This window comes from Nipponia nippon, unplaced genomic scaffold (assembly GCF_047370975.1).
Source record: "Nipponia nippon isolate SJK-2023a ecotype South Korea unplaced genomic scaffold, ASM4737097v1 scaffold_4, whole genome shotgun sequence".
NCBI lineage: Eukaryota > Metazoa > Chordata > Aves > Pelecaniformes > Threskiornithidae > Nipponia > Nipponia nippon.
Window position 1 is genome coordinate 89703641 of NW_028262358.1, and position 24861 is coordinate 89728501.

At 36.4% G+C, this 24861-nt stretch overlaps 1 protein-coding gene across 2 annotated transcripts in view; it reads right to left on the reverse strand.

Moving 5' to 3' along the window:
* Positions 1-24861, reverse strand: part of BCKDHB (branched chain keto acid dehydrogenase E1 subunit beta) — a 140519-nt gene that overhangs the window by 69356 nt on the left and 46302 nt on the right. For both annotated transcript variants that reach the window (XM_087774877.1, XM_087774876.1), the window contains exon 8: positions 24118-24228. In XM_087774877.1, coding sequence (XP_087631003.1) covers positions 24118-24228 — 111 coding nt within the window. The remainder of the gene's footprint in view (positions 1-24117; positions 24229-24861) is intronic.

Genomic DNA, 24861 nt, shown 5'->3' on the forward strand with positions numbered 1-24861 from the left:
AGATTTAAAAAACTGCAATCAAAACTAAAAGGGTTGGCTACAGGGCTAGGCAGAGCATCCGAAGCAGCAATGAAGAGTGGATAATAAAACAGTTAGGGCTTTTATTACCCTACACAACATTGTCAGGGTATGGCTGAGATGTTCAACGGAGAGATTTATAAGCTTCCTGCAAAGCCAAGAACCAAGGACAGATTCCCAATGTGTTACACACCATAAAAATACAGAGTAGCAGAGAATTCCTCTCCAAAACAACTTTCAATTTGAATAGCTGAGACTGTGAAAAGAGAAAAGAGATATGACACACAGCAGGGTGCATCTCAACACAGTTTGGGCTGCTTGATGTAGTTTTTAATAGAAGAGTGTTAAACTAGATTAAAAGGACTGACATTCTATCAACCAGTGACTTTCTAATGCCTTTCAGTAAACTTACACATTTGCTAACGATGCTACAAACCCTCTTGCAATACTTTCGTAACACCATTCTACGTACTCTAAAGCAGTTAATCGCTAAGAAAACAGTACCTGCTAACAATGCTCATAGGCTGTGGAGACAATGGAGAAAAGCTACGTTTTGTGCAGATGGATACTTCTGCTTAACCTAAAAATATTTAGGAACATACTAAACAACTTCAGTAAGAGATAGGCAAAGCAAAATTAATTCTGGAATTCCATAGCATGACCTCTTGATATCCTTAAGATAAATTGCTACATACACACTGGAATCAATTGTTCAGGAAAGAAAACTGATTCAAAAGACAAAAGCAAATTTGAAAATAAAACCCACCTGGCTCATTCTTACCACTTCATGTACACTATATTGATTTTATTGCATTCTTGACCTCCCCCTCTTCACATCTCATTTGTTTTCTGATACTGGAAGCTCTCCTTAACAGTGACAATTAATATTTTTAATATACATTTGGTGCAAGCAGTCCCTATCATTTTAATTGTACTGTTAAACATACAAAATAGACTCTTCACAAACTAACTTGCTTCTTCAGTTTTGGTATACTCATGCTCAAAACTAACATTTATTTTAGGTCTCAGAAGTTATAAGTCCATTAAAAAAATAATATTTAAATCTGAGATTAGTTAGCCCTCCTTTTGCCTTTCAGAAATTATGTGCATATTGTTTATTAATAGTCACAGGATTTGAAAATTTCAGCTGTCCCACAAACTCCTGGAATAATCAGGCTATAATAGTACATATCCTTTTCACTATAATACTTTTCTATTAAAAAAAAAAAAAAAAATCCAAGGTTTTAAGTTTGAGTGGTTTTTGAGGTTCCCCCAAGCCAACTTTTAAGGAAAGACTGCAGTCTTCCACACATAAAAAGGCGGGCAAAACACACATATTGTATAGGATGCAAATCCCAAACTCTTAGAGGCACCTACCTCAGGACTACCAAGGTACCTAAACTCCTGAGACACTAAGAGATCTTGCTAGCTTTACCTCCTTCCTCATAACCACTACCTTTCCCTTTTCAGCATCCTAGCTCTTCCAGGTCTTTTAACTCTCATTTAGAGTCATGTGGAAAACTCAGACCGCGAAGCTGTTGATTCCACTGATGAAGCATAAAACATTATGAGGATGAACAGTGGCTCAGCTAGATTCCTACATGCAATTTATTCTTTTATTCGTGAAAAACAGATGGGATCTTGGCCAGTTCTGAAAGAGCCCCCATGGACAATCCAGTTATTTGCAAGATTCATAAATCTTCTGTTAGTCCAAATGTTGTACTACACTTTCCATGCAGAACACCAGATAAACAACCTCTCTAGGTAGTTTGGAGGATCCAAGAATGGGCCAGCTAATTCACTGCCATGCTCACACCCCAATACACACACAAAAACACCGTCTGGAACAAATTCTAGCAGTATTCATCCACAAGCAAAACACTGTGCTGCCAGATATGACCCACATAACAGGCCTCCTCCGAATAATTTTATTGAAGCTAACTATAGGTTTGGAGAACTTGGAAAAAAGCAAACAATTATTCTTAAAAGAAAAAAAAAAAAAGAAGAAAAAAAAAGAAAAAAAAAGAGAGCATCAGGTCACCAAGAAAACAAGTAAAACAGTCTGAAATTTTATTGCTGAACCCATCATAATAATTTCATTTTCCCCCATAAAATTACTCAGTAGCTTCTAACCCAATTCAAATAACCATGTAGGACAGACAATAGTTAGAGTGTCCCAGCAAAAATCCTGCTTTGATCAACCCATGACACAACAATATGTCCTTCATCTTTACAATTACATTAAAACTGTAATGGAAAACCTAACAAAATATATGGCAAGTTACACACAGCTCCTAATACAAAGGCTATCAGTCAATAAGAAGGTGCAGCATGTGACTGAAAGCCAGCAGGCAGAACAACAGGAGACAGACGCAAGATAGCCTGCAATTGTCATTTACTACCTGGGCACCCTTTCTATTTTCCAAATAGAAAGATTAAAATGAAACTGATGTTTCTTAAAGCTATAGATGAAGAGAAAGACTGAGAAGAAAAATATAAGAACGTGAAGGCAGGACAGAAGAAAAACATGAATTCTGGAAAGTGAGAAGTGCAGAAATGTAGATGAACAGAAGAACAGCAAGAAGAAAGAAAAGGCCAAGGCAAAAAAGATGTGAAGTTGCAGAAAGAAAAGACCTGGATTCTGGAAAGTATGGAGAAAGGAACTGAGAAAAGTGTTGGCAGTATCAATTGTGGCATACCACTTGCCTGTTTTTCACTCTGGTTCATACTGGAGTTCTAGTCCTGGTCAGCAGCAAGATTTTGTTCAGGCCATGACATAGCCTGATCTATGCAATTTGCTCTTTATCCTTATACAGTGGCTTCAAAGATTCCCTTCCATCTGCTTCTGCTCCATTCTAAGGCTTAATCCCCCCGACAGTCTTCCAAACCACAAACGTAATTGTTTACCTTTCTCTTTCAGGAGAAAAAAACGCACCCACAATGCTCAAAGAATCTCTTCTAAGGCATAAAGCATCCTCAGGCTACTATGTTGAATTGATCTGGCCAAGCACCTCACCAACCTTTCAACAGAAAAAGGAGATTTAAAGTCAACTTGTAAGACTAGTGTGAACAGCACGTGAAATCTAATAAAACATCATCTATCTGTAAGCTAACCATGCCAGCCAGAACAACTGACAACACAACTAATCAAGTGTAAAGTTTCAGAACTGGGCAAAGGGGTTTGTGTTTTTGACCAAAAACCAGAACAGGGAAGTTCTGTTCTACTCCCATACAGAGAAGTTGGCATCGCATAAAAATAAGTCTCCTTGCTCAAGGAAGACATTCTATGCTTGAAAACACTTTTATCCTGAGTGAGAAGTCATCTGAATCTCTCAGCAGGGAAGAACTTTCCTAAGTTGATTCCCAGTCTCTGCATCTATTTATCTAACCACAGATGGTCTGTGCTCTTGAGGTTCTCACAAGCAACCCAGACATCTTATCAATTACCCTTATGATGTACACAAATAGCAAGTTAAAAGGAGATTTCTCAACCCAAGACAATATGCAGCCTTCTAAAAAGAGACGTAGATGTTTAAAAAGGTTGTTCTAGATCTTCAAACTTTCACAGATCCAGAATTTGGCTAAAATAATGAACTCAGCCCTAACTCAGTGTTCTCTAGTTGCCACATGTTCACAAAACATTTTAGACACAGAAGAAGGGAACATCAATAAGTTTCGAGCCACCAATAAACACCTGTGAAGATGTCTTTCAAGTGTGTGTGGGTGGAGGGGAGAACCACTTTGTTGACATCCTTCATATCAGCAACTGTCTTTTTTCAAGTAATACTGAAAGAATCACATCAAGGAAGACCAGAGTATGTATGCTAAATCTGAAAGCTAGTGTATTTTATAATCTGAATAACCATTCTGAAAAGCTACACTACACTTCTAAAAAAATTTTCACTAAATCTCCAAAAGAAGCGGGAGCTTCAGTATCTATGCATCCAGTATCTGCTTCATTTCTATTTCCTGAACTTAACTCCAATTCTGATAGCACAAATTCATACAGCTCATCACAAGACAGATGAATCTGTTTCACTGCAGCTGTTGAACCCACTTGTGCCTAGGATTCATTGGACTTAGCATCTTAATTACATGGATTACATGGAAAAGCATGAGGCAATACAATGGAAAGATCTGAGCAAAATAATCACTAAATAATTTAAGAAAAATATGAAGTAGTCCAAGATGGTCAAGCAGATGTCTGAAAATGAGACCTGTGCCATCTTTGACCCCTTTCAAAAATAAGCATTGGCAGATGTCTAACAGATGTGATAACTATTTGAATGATACAGATTGTACACAGAATTTTGTGCCAAATACCTTGTAAACCTATGTTTTAAAAATTACTGTATCCCTTGTTTATGTTCTTCTGAATACATTTTTTCTGTATTACTTCCCATTTAAATTAATTTTTCTAAAGCAACAACCAATTCCTCTTCTCTCTTCATTCTTTCAGTGCTATATTTTGTCCTATTCTCCCTTCTGGTTTTTGTGCCCTCTTCATCAAAACCATCTAAGCAATCCTCATCTCATTTCTTCTTCAATCTCCATTCTTTTCTATCAGTTACTCACTCTCCGTATCTGACCTACTTCAACTTATGTAGGAATGAATAGTCGTTTTCAAGGTATATATTCATTTTCACCCTGTCAGCCAAGGAAATGAGGGTTCTGCGACCTGATCTTATTTTTCTGCCCATTTGTCAGCCTCCTGATTGATAGCCATTTTGCAGCCAAATGCAAGTCTCAAAGATATTAAGTTCCTGCAAGCTCGGTAAAAATCAGTCTCTCTGGGTGAGGGAGATTAGTACTCCTACTAACTTAGTAACCCAATAAAAGACAAGCTGCACTTAACGCTATCTTTCCCACAGCTCTTTCAGCAAGCAGTAAGCACCAATAAACTATCTTTATTGCTACTTTTTATCTAGCCAGCCATTCAGAAAGGAGCTGAGCATCCTAGTGTAGGTAAATGGAGAATATGGAACGGTGGAATGTAGCAAATATGGAACTTAAATCCATAGAAAACCAGGCTTCATTACTCATGCAGTAATTATTTTTCATTCTTTATCATAATGTTGTTATCCAAAGTAAAAAAATAAATTCATTTCTATGCTTTCCTAGTAGCGCATGGGAAGAGAAAAGATGGTAAGGCCAAATCCAAAATCCATGGAACCTATATCCGAGAGTTCTCTGGGGTTTTTTTTCAGGCTTCCATTTCATGGAACATTTCTATTGTGTTGTTGGGATTTTTAAATCATTAACACAGAGTTATAACTCAGTAATTTGCCTATAACTTTTTATTTTAAATTTCCATTAAAATACCATGAAATGTAAAACAATAGTTATTTTCTATTTAAGTAACAATTCTGCTACTTCTACTACAACAGCTTTAGTTTGATCTTTTTGATGCATCTCACTCAATCCAGTAATTTGGATTTAACTTCTTTTTCTCCAGAGGAGTGACTACAGTTGCAATGCTTGGGATAAAGGTAAAACATTACCTCTCAATATCAACTGATTAAGATCACATCATATAGCTCCAGACTTTTTGTCACATACAATTGGTCCAGCAAACAGGAAAAGTAAAAACTGCAAATTTATATAGACTGAGTCATCACATAAACAGACGTTGAGATTCAGGAATCTTTCCTTTACTTGAGTTTTATAATCTGTTACTCTATTTTCTGGCAAATGCTACTATTAAAATCTTCCAGCATGTTCCATCAACATCTGTCTCGCATATCCAAGCTAAAACTAATAAAAAGATTAGATTACACTAAAATAAGAACTTCTCCCCATGCTCAAACACATTAAAAAGGCTAATCATGTGCCTTTTAGTTGTATTTGTACTGAACCAAATTCATTTTCCATTTCCACTAAGTTTAATCGTCTTTGTGCACAAGTGACATGCTACTTAGAGCTATAGTAAGCCAATGGCATTTGATGGGTTAGGACAGGACAATAAAGCAGTAACATACAAAGTGACCTAGAAACTGTCACAAAATATATGCATTTTTCACTGAGGTCAATGAAAGTCACTTCAATGACAAACACCAAATCAAGCCTCATATTTGAGACAGACATTTCTTGAGACACAATAGATTTACATTTAATTGCTACATTGAATCTTTTAATACAAGTGTTAGCCCAAGAATCACTACTTATAGTGATTTTAAAATGTACATAAATGAAAGTCTATCTATAGACCAAGAAATATATTTTACTTCTAAACAGCCTCTCCTGATGAGCTGAAAAAATCATGAAAGTAACCTGGGAAAAACAGCCTGCAATTTTTCCATTGTACTGATCACCATAGCATCAAAATGAGTCAGCAGCATGAACAAATTATTAGCATTAAGAGCTTATAAATATTCTATATCTATTTAGTGTATACTCCTCAAAGAACCAACTCTTTGGTTTCTTGCATTCAACATGGTACACAGACATTAGCATTTTTCACTTAGATCAACAGCTTAAAGGATACGGTCAACTCTTTACATGCTTATCAGCTAAAAGACAGCAGTCATCTTTTTATGTGACAGAATAAATAATCAAAGCCTGTAAATCATTCACTTCAGAGTTCTGAATAATGCTGAATAATACAGTCTTTGTTCCCTCTTTTCTGCTTATTACATATTATTAACATATCTGAGACATAGTGTTTACTCTAAACACTTTGAAATGTGATAGTCTTAGACTAAGTGTCACACAAAGATTTTTCTCCCAAATCACTAAGGCAGTTTTATGTTCAACAGCAGATACGATGCAGACAGAAAACCATGAAGTTGGCATAAGAACCATACAAGGCGCAAACGAGCCCATCTTGTCTGAAGCTTCGATTTCCTAATGTAATGCTATTGAATAACACTCATTCTAAGTCAGAAATTTATTCTGCATCACTGTAATCACTGAAATGCCGGTAAAGATCTCCTCATTTACATCCTCTATATATGCAGGGACCAGAGAGAGAAGACATTAAATATGGATCCCTAGAAATACCAAGGGGCTTTGTGCATCTCAGAGCACGACAACGGAAGAAGCATAACCAAACTTGTCAACCGAGCAAAACTATATTGACCTGAATGTCAATTCATTCTTGGAGAGCAATAATTAGCAGAGCTGTAGATCTGTTATGGATCTTTATAAAACTTGGTTTGGTAGTGGAAGGGCCAGAGGGAAGACCAATTACCCAGCATTGTAGGTGGTAAACAAAATGTGGTTGTTGACTAGTTCTCTCCATTTTCCTACTCAGCACCACTTGCATTTGCTTACAGAAAACCACTGTACACTCCTTTTCACAGAAGCTGTCAACTGACTGCTCAATAACAAAATCTGTGTTCACTGATATTCTTTGGAGCTCTGTTTTTGCAGAAAGCTTTTCATGAGCAGGTTTATTACACTTTCTAGATTTCTCAGGTAAAATTTTCTAGAGTAGAACGTAATAATTTTAGAGAGAGAGACTGTTGCTTAGCCTTTGTTGCCACTTATTTCCTCAAAGGGGAATTGGTAAAGCAGATATTAAACAGCTAGCACACACAATTCATAAAATTGGAAAAAGGGGCTAAGTGGTTGTATTGTAGTGCCTTGAAGAAAATTAGCCGAAAGATCTAAATCTTTAAAAGCTATTGGAAGCCCAAAACTATGAACATATTTACATTAGACAACACAGGAAAAAGGAGAGATTAATACATATTTTATAAATGGTAAGACCACGGCACAAAGAAATTAAGTAACTTGCCAAATATCCTAAGTAGTATGTGGCAGAAAGGACTTGCAAGGTACTCGACTAAAGCAAATCGCAATCTCTTCCTCTATACTCCTGCATTTCTACGATGTTTAGTTACAAAAGCGTTGGGCCTCTCAATTATATAATTTTAGATTGTTCAAAGTTATTTTGATCTTTTCCCAATACTGAAAAAAACCTGGTATTTTATTATAGTGTATTACAGGTCAGAAAACCACTTAACACTATGATGCTTTAAGTCAAGTAAGTTACAATCTTCTTAAATATTTGACAAATATTGAAGAAGTCACAGAAAAAAATAAATAGCTAAATTTATCTTTTGTAATCAGCAAATTACAATGTGATATTAAGTCATTTCTGAAATAAGAAAGGTTTCATATATTAGCTTTTCAGTTACTCGAAGTAATTGCCCCAAGAAAACCTCTACATTTTGCAACATTTCATTCGTGCAAGCAAATGTAATTAGGTAAAACAACCAAGATCTTTAAGGTTTAACTTCAAAACAGCTACATCAATCATGATGATACTTTTTAAATCCAGACGCGTAAGTACCCAGTAACATATGCATTAACTACTTTATATACATTTTGATTGTCCAGTAGAAGGGACAATTTACACGTGACTAGGTAGACAGATTACTTTGATAGATTTATTTTCTTTCACAGGAAAATAAAACTATAAAACTATATTAACAGAAACTGCTGACTTTTTAAGATCTAAAAATCACGTTTTCCTCTAGTCAATCCATTATTTAAAACATCATTAAGCTCTAAGACAAAAAAAGAAGATAGCATAAAGAGATTTCTCTAATGTCAACAAAACACTGTAGCTGGTAATTAGAAATTAATTGTTTCCACAGGCTTTTTAAAGTGCAACATTTGTTGCCATCATATTGCAAATAGTTCAACACTAACAAATGGAAAACTGAAAGTCACATTGCTGTGCTTAATAATCCAAATTTCTTTTTTTCTCCTCAACTCTGACTCCATTTTCCCTGGAGGGAAAAGAAGACAGAAAAGAACAACAACTTCTAAATTTATTAAAAGAAACTGAAATTTCTAAGAGAAATGTTTCAAAACTTTGAAAAAAAATTCATAATTCAACTTTTGCTTTTAGTGCTAAAATAATGAACCAGTTTACTGGAAAATGTAAATAGATGCCACTTGTTCTTTAAATTAAAAATAGATTCCCCTTTTGCAGTAAAGCCATTTAAGCCCTTTTTTCCCTAAGAAATTTGTAATCTTCCAAACACAGCACTATTGTGAACTTCAAAGTCTAGGTAAAACGCACCACAAATGCCAGAGATGATAATATAGTTTAGATTAATACTTAGTGGTAATGCTTGACCACATGCCAAAAGAGTGGTTTTACAGTTTTGTCATTTGCAGACCAAGTAACTTAATAAAACTGGCAATATGTTTTTTTAGCTGGATGGAGAAATCATAATGCACACTTAAAGCACAAGCACTATATTGTAACCAAGTGGTTATAAATTACCACTTACTGTTTTTCTCATCTGGAAAGTTTGATTAGCATTCTCTGTAAACAGTTGCAAGTTTTAAGCTATAAGACATAAACCAAAGTACAGTTCCAACTTACAGCACACTGCACGGCTGATCTAAGTAATGTGATTCTAGTTTAAACAGAATATTGCTCAGGCAAGTAGATAAATACCTCACATACGGTTCAAATGGAACAAAGAATGAATTGCACAATTAAATGATATCATTGTAAGCATTTATAATGCTGGCAGGCTCTTCTCTTCAGAAAATTTAGGCCGAATGAACAATTCCCCTCACATCACGTGATTTTAAAAAGTGGTAAAGCTTATTCTAATGTTTAACATGGTTATTTTCAATTGCTTCAGACTAAAAGCTCCCAGTACTTTACTAATTCATTTTCTGGCTGCTTTTCTTCTTATATATTATCTTTCATGTTCTATCTTGAAAGAGAAGAGAAAGCAGCCTGAACTAATTCCTCCTAAAGACGTCTTTGTTGGCATTAAATTTTATAAATAAAAATCTTACCTTTTCTAAAATTAAATAAACTTGCAAAATAACCGTATAACACCAGCACTTCTAGTTCACAAGCTACAATGTTGATTAAGGGCAAAAGCATTTGCAGGGTAATCACACGGATAGAAAAGTAGGGGAGGAAAAACAGTGTGAATAAGAGAATACAGGAAACATATTTTGTATTAACGTTTACCAAAAGCAAAGAGCACCTGATTGCCCTGCATGCTTAGCACTGTAGTGAGATTCATTACGCAATAAGCAAAATCACAACACTTCCAGAATTATACTGATGGGTAGTTCTTAGTCAAGTCATGGGCAGAAGAAGAGGACATATTATGTCATTCTAGCGCTGCCAATTGAAACTCCTGCTTTTTTTCAGATGCCACTGGTCCATCCTGCTTATCCTATCACTATGGCCCAACTTCTTCCGTTCTTCTCAAAGTAATGATGACCTATGCCATAGCTCAGAATACTTCCCTTCATTTGGCTCCTTCTCATCCAGCATTTACGGCTTTAACTAGATTGTACTTCAAGTACAAGGGCTAGAAATTAAAATAACACACCCCTGAAAATGGATACCTGAAAGAAGAGAGCAACAAGAGCAGCAGCAAATGTTGCAACAGTAATTCCTCCTGCTCTTTGTGTTTGGAAGAGACAAAACACAACCACTGGAATCAAAGACTATTATTCTTTTTTTTTTTTTCTTTCTGTTTTTCCTTTCTTTTTCTTCTCAGCGCCTAGAAGAATCAAGTTGAACAACAGCAAAGCTTTCCTCTTTTTCAGCGCAGAAAACAGAATATGCGCAGGTGCCAATAATGAATAGGTACAAAGATCTCCAGAGATATTAAAGGGCTGATATGAAAGGTGAATTAGCTGAGCATCTTCCAAAAGATGAAGTCACATGGGTGACACAGCATCACTAATCAGCTGCTCTATCCATTTTCTTCAATTTAAAGCAACTGCAACTTGAAACTTATCCCAGAATATTTTTAAACATTGCACAGAAAAAGAAATCAGTTATTTAAAAAAATGTTATTTTCAAGTACTCTTTAATACAAGAATAAAATACTACCTTATGACTTTCCTACCTCAAGTTACATTTAACAATAAAGTAAATTGTACAAAGTCTTATTGCTTCCAACAACATCACAGAAACTCATGGTCCGTTTCAGATAAGATTTCTCTGTAACCTGCCCAGGAAAGTGAAACCTAAAAACTACAATTAACACTCTAGTTGATCATAAAATTTGCGAAGGAACATGAAGAGCAGTCCTAAGACATTCCACGTTCTCAGTCATTGCGAAGAACTATTAAAACACTTGAGTTTAAGCTGAATCTAAGAGCCATAACAGGTGAGTACAGGTGTTATACAGCAATGACACCTATCAAAGCTACACTGTCACCTATGTAAATTTGAGGTGGGCTTAATGAAAGTCGCTGGGTAAAACATTCAAAGTGAAAAGGGGAGCAAGGTGACTGATACGCTGTTAAATGTGCTGCTATATATGAAAATGGTAGGGCAATAGTTCTCTTGCTGTAGCTACTGAAAAGTCTATCAAACCATCTAAATAATACCAGCCTACATTTCCTATACAATGTTATACAATTCATCTACAGACAGATGTCTGCATAAAATGAAGTAGTAGTGTAACCCTCAATTATAATTTCATTACCTGAGGAAATGTAGCACAAGCCTATAACACACATTCTTGTCTGTTTCGGAACCATTTTTTTCCATATCCCTGAATTCCTTCCACAAGAATTTTTCCTCCAGTTGTTGGATGATATCTTTTTCTTTCTTCTCCATCCTTAATTTCACCTTTTACACAGCTTTGCTTCAATACACTCCCAGGCTTGCTTTAGCTTCACTTTTTTCAGCATAGGTACAAATGCCCTAAATAAATGCAGAGGACTATACAGATATTTCATTATAATTGCAGGTTCCAGCAATGCCAGTCACAGTCATTATACCCTATCAAAAAATAATATAATGCAATCAGAGGCTTCCCAACCATGAAGTTAACAATTATCCACCTAGTAAATCAAACTTGTACAAGTGGTATCCATAATCCATGAGCAGCCACCAACATATTTAAGCAAACCAATTCAGTCTTGCTGTTCTATCACAACTCATTATGATTGACATGGGCAAGATAACAAACCTCTCAACCAGCAGATTAGACCATGCTTTGAGATATGGATGAATAATTTTAGCAAGTGGAACGCCCCAAGCAAAATCACCACAAAGAACAAACAAAAAAACCCACCTTTAGGTTGACACCCAATATGGGAAAGCCTGAGCAATTAAAATGTGGAAAATTTATATGGAACTAAATTTTTCATAGGTCTTTTAGACAGTTTTAAGTACAGACAGAGCTACTACATTCCCTTTTAATTAAAAAAAAAAAAAAATCTATATGCAATTGACCTGGGAGCAAAATTTCAAGCAGAACAGACTATGAGAAAAAGGTAAGATCTGTCCCTTGAAATTCTGCCCTGTATTACCTGCAAAAGGATATTCTGCACAACAGGCAGCTTCTTGGTTCTGTAGGGTTAGTTCTATATAACAATTGAAATGAAATCAGAAATAAGAGGGGAAAAATTGCTAAAATACTCTGCTGGAATGTAGTACCATAGACAAATGTGTAATTAATTTTTTTTTTTAATTTTATTATTTGCTTTTATGTTAAAAAAGTGTTCTAAAAGTTCTGAAATATACACATCAATTTAAGATTCACAAAAATGCACATCAAATGAAACAACTTCTGAATCCTACTAGCAACAGTTTTAAATATCAAAAGCATATTTTGCAAACAAAGAGCTAGGGAAAAAAAAACTAATCTGATTTGTTTCTGGGAAAAAAAAAAAAAATTCCAGACCTGTTTTTAACATGTGTTAAACCACTATATAGTCATGCAATAATTAAAGTCCATGTATCTCATTCTAGGACATTTTTCATAATATTACAGGACACTAATTTTTTTGTTTTCCTATATCCACATGCAAAAGTTAAATGTCCACCAAGCCCATGCAAATTTCGTCCTACTCTATCATATTATTAAGTGAAATATTATCATAAATTTCAGGACAGTGCAAGTTACATAGAAAGAACAAATAAGCAAATTGCAAGGTTTTCAGATTAGTTCAATCTCCATCTCATAAAAACAGTAATAAAGAACTTACTAACATGTATCCAGAAAATCAAACATTTCAACATGGTAAAGGTCTTCATGTGTGTCAGAGCATTCAAAAGGTGTATAACAAGAAAGTATAGCACAGGATAATACACAAGAAAATAATTGTTATCTATCATAATGAGTCAATTAGATAACCAGACATTCAGGATTTCATGCATTAATTCAGCTCACCAGATTTGCAGGGGGAAATATTCGAACAGTCTAAAAAATTTCAAGAGGCTTGGGGGATTTTAGGAGTACTCCATAGTAGCTTAACAGAAAAAGCTACCGTAGAATATCTTGAGCTTATTTAGAGAAAAACCCTCAATTTTGGTGAGCATTGTTGTATGGCAGACCAAAATTGAAAGCAGTCCCTAAGTACAGGCTCTTTAGCACAAAACAAAGATAGGAGGGAAGGTAAATGGTTTGCCCAGTCCCACATTAGTAGCACTGGAAAAGGTAACAGCATAATGAAAACTAAGTCTAATCAAGATATCTATCAGGTCAGCATTTAGCCTGTCATCCTACCAGGTACAGCTCTAAGACCTTTGGTAAATAGCTTAATGAGTAAATATCGTCATGAAAAATAAAGATCTTATTATTAAAAAAAAAAAAAATCAAACAACATTTACATTTGGAAATCTCTGCAGTCTACATAGTCTATGAAGTCTATGTTTGTATTACAAGCATTTCAGATTGCCTTCACAGAAAGCTCACGGTGAAAAGAAAAATACTTACAATAAGCCAAATACAATGCATTATGTTATTAATAAATGCATATGCTATTACACAATAATTCAGTAAAAAGCAGATTAAATCTTAGCATCACAAATTTCAACATTACCCTAAAAATTACAAAATTATTGCAGAAATACTTAAAACTACATTGTCTCGGGGTAAAGGTTAATAATGTACAAATAATAAGAATCTATAGCATCTGAATCCTAAAAAAATAGTTTAAAAAAGTAGCTGGCTCAACTAAGTGATAATACCAGGATAAATAGCTACAGACATTTAAAGAAAGGCAATACTGTAGGGAAGTAATAATTATCTCTATGGAAGAATGATTCATATATGATTATCATAGTGGAACTTCATCCCAACTTCCATTAGATTTCAATCAGCACCAGTTGCAACGGAAAAAAAATAAAAGCACATATTGGAGCTATAAAATAGCTTCTAACTACAGGCTGTGCATGACTACTCATTTATTTGCATAAGTGCCTTTAAATTCGAAGCTTGTAATACAGAATGTGGACAAAAGGGAAAAGGTTTTATAAGGAATTCATGGACCATATCATCAGCACTGTACTCAGTATTGAGAGAAACTACGCACAAATGCCTTTTCTCTATTTAATCAAGGTTTTCAATAATCGGACTCTTTCTCAAGTACCATTTATCAATACATACGTGAAAATCAGACACAGGAATTTCAAGACTGAGAACTACTTTTATGTTGGGAGGGAGAAAGGAGAAAACAGAACCGTATATATACACAAATGCCTCAGTGCTGAGGTACTTCCCTGAAACAACAAGATGCATAAGAACAAACAACAAGGCTTCCATTCAAAGCTTTCTTGAAATATAGAAGAGCAAAAGATGTGAATAATTGGTTTCTAAAATGGCTATATATATTCTCATAACTTTAAAATGAGTGCCTGCAAGCGTGGTTCCAGTGTTCTGCTTCTGGAAGCCAAGCACCAGCCCACAGCATGCTCTAGCAACGTGAAACTACAAGACCAAAAGACACAAGTTTCTTATGGAAACAGTGACAAAGTTAACTGTCATCATGCAAGCAGTACAACTTTAATCACATTTTATAGGTATGAGATCCATTCAGTAAGAAATCCAAGGAGCAACATGTAAAATGGCAAAAGATCAAGAACAGATAGCCAAGAAACATAAAGCTGATCCCAAGATACCTGCGCTACAGTTGTACAGTTCGATGCCTAGTGAGTGCAGTTAATGCATAAAAAAACCACATCAGGCTCACTGATCTTGATTTTCCTTTATTCACAGTCCAATTAGATGAAGTAAACTTAAAGGAATGGGAACAACAAGCTGGCAGACCAATAGATCTGTTAGGACACGCTGCCTATTAAGTATAGGACACCAAGGATCTACTACTGACAATTATTCAATCACTTTGCTGACAATGGCTGACAAAAATGCCACCTGAGCATTAAGGAGAAAGCTCTAATACACACTGTAGAAATGGCTCCCATCAAATAGCCTCAATGGAAAACAGGCACAGAGTTTGCCCTAACCTGCTTCCCAGCACTGTATTACCCACTGGTTCCCACTGTGGCTGCTTTCTCTTTTGCTCAGATTCGCTCTTTCCAATGAGAGGGCAGATGTTTTTTCAGCCTGCTGAGCATTTATGCTGATCTCCGTGGGAAGGTCTGCAGAACCTTTCCTATAGAAAAGCAAAGCAACACCAAGTGCCCAGAGGAACATACACCCCTTCACTTGCCTGTAGTACAGTGTCCTAAAAAGCAACTTCAGAAATACTATCGTTGATAATGTTAATCCATAAACTATGTTTCTGCAAAGCCACCACTATTTTTTTGCAAAATTCACTGTTATCCAGGCTCACAGTAACGCACAAGCCCTTAATCCTGCAGTTCAGTTTACAGTGCTTTTATTACTAAGTCACGAAGGAGTAATTTTCAAGGTTTCTTTGCATTACATTAGCAGCAGTTCAGAGAAAGTTAGGATGACTAGATAGGTAATAAATGCAAATCTTCATCATTATGCATGGCATATACTTGCCTTCTAAATAATACAAAAGCACAAAAATGTGCATTTGCAAATTTTCACTTGCAAAAGTGAAAATGGCAGATTGATACTAGTCAATTTAAAGTTTAAATAACATGCTCGGCTCAATTCAGGGTGAATAAAATATAGTAATTTGCAGAATCCATTAAGAGTACTTAATCCTGAGCTAGATTTCCCACTTCCAGTAAAACATGCATTTCAATATAAAAAACACTACAACCACAGAATTTTACCCTGAATGTGACCAGTGAAGCACTGGGAAGTGTGCCATTGGCTTTTTAACCAATACCACACCACCCAACAGTTCATAGACAGAAAAATCCACACAGCCTAATCTGTCCACAGCTTCCAAGCAAATCTGTTAAGTACAATGAAGGGGAAAAAAAAGTTTTCTCTAAAAACTTAATATCTGAAAGTGAGGAAAAAGTATCTTTAATCAGTTTTGTAGGCTATAAAGTAACAAATTTTTTAGATATTTCATATGCATCTCATGTTTCAGTTTCTTGAGCAGCACCCTTCGTGATAGCTTAGCCTTCCAATAACGACACAGCTGATCAATCAAGTAGTAGGAAAGTGTTACCTGCCTGGAGAAGAACTGGCATCTTTGCTGTGGCTGCACTAAATGCAGACGTCTGCGTGCACATGCAACAGCTGGGGAGTCACCAGAACATGGTCAAGGCAGAGGTTTCATGATCAGCAGTGTATGTTGAGAAGCACATTAATCATGTGTTCGTGTTTACAGTTGAAGGAATAAAGGGGAGAAATCACTCCTGATCCCAGCTCCCTCATACACAAATAAAACACACAGATGTAGGATGCTGATGTTAGAATAAGCACAGGGAATGCATTCTCTCCCTCAAAAAAAAAAAAAAAAAAAAAAAAAAAAAAAAAGTAATCCACTCTATGGACAGCTAACTCTTCTCTTTGAATCGTAACTGCTGTATCACTCATACTCCAGCCCCAGGGAATAAAGCAAGAGCTTTAGTCAGAAATCAGGGAAGACTGTCAAAGTAAACAAGAGTCTTACCAAAATTTTCACTGGCCCATGAAATGACATAGTGCTTTGAGAATGTATATATAGACAGGAGGCTCAGTAATCTAAAGATGGCCTTCGCTATTACATTTCCTAAGGAAGCAGCAAAGGCAGCACATACTCTTTAAACAAGCTTGTGCCACTTTTCTAACACATAACAATGCAACTTTTTATGCTGATCTATTCAGCTACATATTGGGAGTTGATGTCGGGTTCACTTTCAATCCTCTAGAGGTAAAGCACAAAGAATTGTGTCATGTCTCATTCAGAAGCACTATACCAGAGCTCTGTGCACTTACAACCTGTACGATCTATTCCATTTTTCTTGTGAAAGGCTTTAGAAAGATTACAGATCAGTGTGTTTTAATGTATATAAAGTTCTTTCTGCACTATACCAGAGCTCTGTGCACTTACAACCTGTACGATCTATTCCATTTTTCTTGTGAAAGGCTTTAGAAAGATTACAGATCAGTGTGTTTTAATGTATATAAAGTTCTTTCTACACTCAGTGAAAGTAAACTGCTGATGGACTTGCCTTGCAAAAGGCTTGCTTCCACCTCAGTAAGAGAAATGTCCAACTTACGTAATGAAAAAGAATGATAAATAAAACCATTTTTCTTCCTTTTAGGAAAAGGTCTATAGGTAAGAACAGCTGTATGACACTACCAAGATCTTGCATTTCTTCCAAATGGCTGAAGTAAGTGGCTATGGTGACTGAGTGAAAATGTCCGAAAAAAAAGTTTAAAAAACTTGCTCAAGTCAACAACCTAAAATAACTACATGTAACCACCCAGGTGTCCCACAGTACCTCACATCACACTGCAATGTTATGTAGAGAGAGCAAAATGCAACCTGACATGGGCACAAAAGCAGATCACAAAGACGGGAGGTTCGGACACTCCTTGCATGAAGTCTGTAGTAGATCCAGGCTTCTCAACTAAGGCATGATGAAAGGCTTACTTAAGAACCTAAACACACAGTTCATACATATAGCCCTTTAGGATTCACTGCCTAAGCAACCACAACAAATTATATCCTTCACAGACTGAAGTGCACTTTGAGCTGATAATCTAACATTGAGCTGATGGCTAAGTATCATGGCCCTGGGGACAAAAGCTTATGAGCTACTCAGCATTTCAATTAGAGATAGTGGTAAGGGCACATGTTCAAGAGGAGCAAGACCTGGATTCAATGTCTTGTCAGGACATGGGTTCTCCAATCCAATCTTCCATCTCCCTGGGGTGTGACCTTGTTATCAAATTGTAGGTTAAACTGGGAGATCAGCCTGCTCGTATTCTATTGCCGTTGTTACCCTATATCGCACAGAATAAGCACCAGACAATAGTAAGAGAGAAAACAAAGGGAAACGTGATCATTCCTGTAAGGAGGGCACTCTACAAAAGGAAAAGGTCCTGGGTTCCCATCTTCATCTTCTGAATGCTGTGCTTTATTAAAAGGCTCTACAGCGCAAGAGATATCAAAACCTGGTAATTCCACTACTGACACTTTCAGTGTGATCTGAATCTTTTGAGAAGAACAGTCCCAGTTCAAGTGATCATGACATACAAGCACGATAGCTCAAACCTAAGCATATAACCAGAAAATAAGTGATACATTAAAAACAGTCCTTGCCATCATCAAAAGAAAACAAAAAGTCAAGACTTCTAAGAAAAGTTTCTCTGGTATAAACACTTCATAAAATTCAGAAAAATAATCACTTCAGAAGTTAGTTTTCTAAGTACATGAAAACTCCGATAAAAAGCTCAGAAGAAACACACATCAAGCTTTCACAGCATTGAGCCTATCAAACAACATATGCACAGAAGTCACAATTTCAACAGTTTGAAATATGTTCAAAATGACAAATACTGACTGAATATAGACAACTAGGGAATATACTACATTTTATGTAGTTTAACTTTTTTACCTGTCCAGATTTCTGTGAAAAGCAACGAAGTACAAAATACAGGTCTAAACTAACTTAAGTGACTTAAAATATTTCCTGTATGTCTTTTTAGCTGTCAGCCTGTAAAATCAATGATTTCTTTTGATCCAGAGAAGGAATGCTATTTTTTTAAGAATGCTAGAGAATCTTGAAACAGGCTAGATCAATTTTCAGGGGCAAGGGACTGTTTGTATCCATTGCCTTTAAGTAAGGAAGGACATCTTTCTTTCACAAGCTTTCCCAAGTTAAATAGTAATGAAGCCTTACGTAAAAGAAATATATATTTATACAAATATACACACACAGAGATTCTTCGCTTTTATTCTAGCAAAGAGATGTCAGATATTTTTTTAAACAGGCCAACTACTTATGTCCTTTCTGTCAGCAGCAGGTGTCATCTGTCAGCTATACAATCAGGGTGCGATTTATCTCACCTAACTTTACACTACACTCATCGATCAGGGCTCCCTTAACTTTTTTTTTTTCTTTTTAAACTTCTAAACCAAGACATTTCCAGAGGCTAATTTCTCTCATCCCAAAACAGGATGCTGAAACAGCTGGGATGAATGACCCTCAGGAGATACCCTTTCTCTAGAACAGCTCTATGAGCTACTCTAACTAGCTCAAACTTCAATACTCGTTCTTAGACACCTGAAGATTGACAAAGAAAAATCTAGGCCCTGTTTGCACATTTACCTGTCCCAGGAATTGTACCAAAGGGAAGGTTTCAGTTACTGCTGGGATCCATTCAAAGCCCATGGCAGTCTGCTCCAGGCAGGTACACCCTCATCTCCTTCTCATGCAGATGACAAATGCTAACCTATTTCAAAACTGAACATAATCTCAAAATATTAAAAATGCAAAGAAAATATCAGTAAAATTAGGCAGCAGTTTTTATTTATGTTCACTACATTTACTATTTATGTTTATTTACGTTTCACTCAGAGCTATATATTCATAAACATGCTCATAGGAGCAATGCAAAGTCAAAGCAGATGCTTAACTTGGCTAAAAAGAGGCCTCTGGTGGCAGTTGTGAAGTATAACTTCTTATAGTTTCCTGAAATATGTGTTTTGATTACATACTTTTCTATATAGAAACAGCTACAGAACGCAGACTAAGCAGTTAGGTTTGCAGTGAAAATGTTGACATATTACTGCTCATCTCCAAAGCACTAACCATTTCAGCCCATCCTTCTTCATGCCTACACCACAGTTGTCAAATTAGTCTTAAAGTTGCATGCATTTCCAGTTAAGTAAAGCATCTCATTTTTAAATAGCTGCATTGAAAACTTCAGTGTTTAAAGTTACTTCGTTTCTAAAGATAGTAACAATTAAGGTTATCAGGCCTGCTCATTCCCTGACACCAACCGTGGAGGCGCCTTGATTTTGTTTAAAAATTACGTAGACTGGCAAGGAACATTCACAGAAACATTTCTATATAAAAATGCAGCATTTCCTGAGTAAGCCTAAGAATAGAATAAGCCTGTAGAGTAAAACATATTAGACTGGCAAACGCATACTACTTCTGTAAAACTAAATTCCTTTATTAAAGCTTCAGGACACTGACCCACATGGAACATAGGGAACCCCAATGCTGGGCACATGGTTAGGAGCAATCACACAGCCTACGAGAAGCTAGATAAGGCTCCCAGCCTTCTAGAAAGAGCCAGCACACAGGAGAATCATAATAACACGGAGAATTGTAAAAAGTATGTTAAGGTTGGTATGAAAGACATGAATGGAGACGTGCGCGTGCAGGGACTGAAAGCAGCAGCAGTCCAAGGACTACAATAACAGCCTGTACTGATCGCAAAGGACACCACTCCCAGCAGTAAAACTGAGGGATGTGTTTTTACATCAAAACCCAAAGTCCTGCTCTCCGATAAGACCACTTCACAGACTCCCATCAGCAGAGGACCACGCATCCCAGCACCAGCAGAATGGCAATAAGGCTGCAGCATATCACATGCACCATCCTTTTACTCTGCATCCACCAGGACAAGGAGGTGATAGACATATCTCAAACACATATGTAAGATAAGGAAAAACATAAAAACTTGGCCTGAGATTTATGGAGGCTGACATAAGTAACAGTACGGGGCAAAGGGCAGCCTGTAACAGCTGATGATTTGCTTATTGGTTGGACTGGAATAAAAGCAATCCCATTATCATTTAAGAGCCCGCAAAAAGGACTTAAGCAGACCAACGGACAGCCAAGGACTTTCTCTGGCATGGCCAACTTTTCTACCGCTCTTTTGGTCCTTGACACTGGCATGTGAGGAAGGGAATAACAAGTCCTGTCACCAGAACTGACCCCGTAAGCCACCGTCATCTGCAACAGCTGCACCAAGCAGTTCCTCTTGGGATGAGGCTACAGCAAGCAGCTATAACTATCGTTTCCATCCTTCTATTTATGTTGGCAATTACCTTAAAAGCTGTCCAGGATGCAAATTAAGTTAAAAAGTTTCAGTGTTGCATAGTACCAAATGCAAACCACTAATTATTTTCAGCTGAGCAAAACAGACAAGACCTACAGAAGATGATAATTTAACATTTCTCCCATCAGACTGGCTAGCCTGCAGCCATACTAACATAAGAGCAATGCTAAAATCATTTACTATTTGGTATTTACTACAATAAATAGCTGAACTGCCTAGCCAATGTGCACTATATATCTCTTGAATAACTCTCTTTTAATTCTTAATAGTAAACTCATTAACAGATTTAAAGCAACAGGTCTCTCTGTTCCATCTTTTTATTTACGCCACAGTAACCTTAAAAGATGTTCAGGATGGAACATAAGCTGAAAATCTTCATGGAATATCTATTTTTCAAGTACAGATTTGCAAAACATTGTACAACTAAAGCTCTGCACTTCCTATGCACAGCTGCATTTCTTCCTGATGGCGTTTCAGTTCAGGTCCAACCCAACAAAACAAACTTAACTGCTCTTTCAGAGAGATGTTTTGTTTTCATAGAATGACAGCTCCTATCTTCAAAGAAGGAAAAAAATTTAGCTAAAAAAAAGGAATAATTTTACTTGTCCCGAAGGGATTGTAAACGATTTATTACTGCCAAAGTTTCTCTTCATATTGATGACAACAACTCAACACATTTCATTTTTTACAGATAGAAAGTACATCCAAGTAACATGAAATACACTGCAAACAAACACTGAAAACACTTCAGCTGAGAAGATCAAACGTATATGAAGCAACACATAGCTATGCGTGTAAGTACACAACTTGTTGTTACACATCCACAACCGGACAATAGGACACTGCCAATAGCGGACGCCCAGCATGTATCTTTCCTCCCATAATCTGCTCCATCCAGTCCCACTGGCAGTCCCTCAGACAAATATAGCAGTAAAATTCATACTGTGGAGAAATACAAGCTTTGCCATAGAGTAGCAAACCAATGGCTCATCTTTCCCTTTATCACATTTAATCTGTTTATACTTTACCTGACCAAGAGCAAGGACTGAGCAACTACAGAATGACAAAACACTTGTCTACACAATTAAGATACTCCAACTATAGAGAGAGAGTCGGATAAGATGGTGTGCCTGATCTGCGCCATTTAAACACCTGTACAATCTGACTTAGCTGTAGATATGATACCATATTGCCTTAAATTAGAAACTGCAGGCAGAGAAGGTACTTGATGGAATCACAGACCTTTTTCAAGGCCATGGCTCTTCTCATCCCTATGGTTATCTTAACTCAGTACACTACAGTTACTAGGCCTGGGCTAACGAAGCTGCAGACATCTCTCAAGTTTCAGAGTGATTTGATCAGCAACATAAAATGAGCTAGTGTACAGAGACTGAATTAGGACCCAAGGAGCTGTTAGCCACGGTCCTGCACGACTGTGGATTTGCCAGCTTCAGGAAACTCTCAGCTCTAGTAGAAGCAGCAAGCATTCTGCTACCACACACAACTTGCCCAGGCTTAAATCAAGGGAGCTGTTACCGTAAAGTGAGGGGTAAACCTTTGACTATGCCCTAATTGTTAATGCTGTAAATAATGCAAAGACAAAAACACCTGCAGAACCTTTTGGAGCATTGCAGTCCAAAAGCACATTCACCAGCATTTGTACTGCTGGATGGCAGTTAGGCAGCAGCTCTTCTCTCATAGTTCTCAAGGAGCTTGGAAAAAATGGTTTCATGGAAGAGACTTCAGACTAATTTTCCTGAGGTAACTATGGAAAAGACCTGTCGATAAGAGTGCTCCCAAAGCAGCAATACTAACGTTTATTTTGCAGAATCTAAGTTTATTCACATATTTATAATGTTAAAAGTACCTCATCAAATGAGGAGGTGAAAAATGAAGGGGGAAAAAAATATTACAGGCACTGTAAATAACGCAGACAAAAATTGCTAATTCAGGACAACAAGAAAAAAGTTAGATAATAATCGGGAGAGGGAAAATAAAGTTTTCCAGATCTGAGGTTTCGCTTTAATGACCTTCAGTTTGTTTGGTGGGTTTGTTTTGGTTTTTTTTTTTAATTTCCCAAATGGCACTTTTAAAAAGTATACCTTGGGATTCTTTCTTACACTTACAAATACTTTTGGGAAATACTCCCCCTTCCATTTCCTTTAAGGTCTTTCCTCCCAATAGCTCTTAGCTGCTGAAGAGAAAGCAGCACAGGGAGGGAAAAAAAAAAAGGGGGGGGTAAGCAGACCAAGGTATATGTAAGTACAATAACCACTTCCCATGGTTTCTCAGTATATGGAAACTCAAATTCCAGTTTCAGCTACCCAGTGCTTTGAAAGAAATTCTTTGCAAAAACAAAGACTCCCATATTGCACACAAGGACTTCACAGTACCCATGAATTTCTAACCAGATAGTCTGAGAATAGTAAATGCTGCCTTTTCCCCCCAGCCCAAGAATTCATATACCTTAAATCAAAACATATATTTCTAGAAATATGGATGAACAAAACTAAGGCACATTATTACAGACCTAAAACTATATTAAGGTCTTCTTGTAAAACAGCAGGGAAAAAACAGAAAGATTTCACCTGGTCTTTTCAGATGCAAAGTAAGCAAAGATGATAGAAAGAGACAGAAATCATGGAAAAGCAGTTTTCCAGCACAACTCTGATTAAATCCTACCCTCTGCTTCAATGCAAAGAACATGTATTATAACATTATTTTGAACCCTGAAACATAATCCTGTTTAGATGCTAAAGCAAATGTTTGGTCCATGTAACATGCATTTACTCTTCATATACGATACAGAAGAAAAAATACAGAACAATATATACAATACAGAGCAAAAATGTAGGCCTTTAAAAAAAACTTAAAGAACAAAGCCATCATTATTTGCATTTAAATTGTTGTTATTACTGTGGTTTTTTGGTTTGTTGTGGTTTTAAATTAATATGCATAATTTCCTTACCTTGCAAACAGTCTCTGTATCCCAGGGTAAGATGGTCCTCAGATCAATAACTTCACAGGACACACCAAGCTTTTCTTGAGCCATTGCTGCCACCTCTTTGATCACATGTACCTGAAAAGGCAATGTATTATCACCAAGTAAACATTTAATTTCTGTTTAAGATGTTCTAAATTATGCATACTGAATACAAGCAGTGATTTAACATATTACCTGCATGCTTAGCAGAAACCTTTTTACTCATTAATCTAATAAGCATTTATTGCTCAGTTCATTCTTCCTATTTACTACTTACGTTGTTCCTAGTATTTTAGCACCACTTCAAAAACTAACTTCAGTGAAGAATCACTGAAAACAAAACTGTTGCTTTCTAGAAATGTATCTTTCAGTGAATAGTATCAGGCCTCACTATTTTATATTTGTAGTCAGTTGGAGGTTTAGGATAAGGGTTTTTTTAGGACTGTAACTAAGCTAAGACCCAAATATATCAGAGTACTGTATTTTGAGGTAGCAGTCACATGAAATCCTGCAAGAAGCATTTCTTCCTAACTACACTTACTACAATTTACTGAAAGCGCAATAGATTACCAAATGATCATCTCCGTATCATTCTCTTATGAACAGTTAGGAGAGACAGTAAGTACCATGTAAAAAATTACCTGTAAACATCGAGTCCTGGCCCCCACAATCAAAGCATATGGGCACTAATATGACAAAATGACCGTTTACCGGTCTTCCAACACAGTT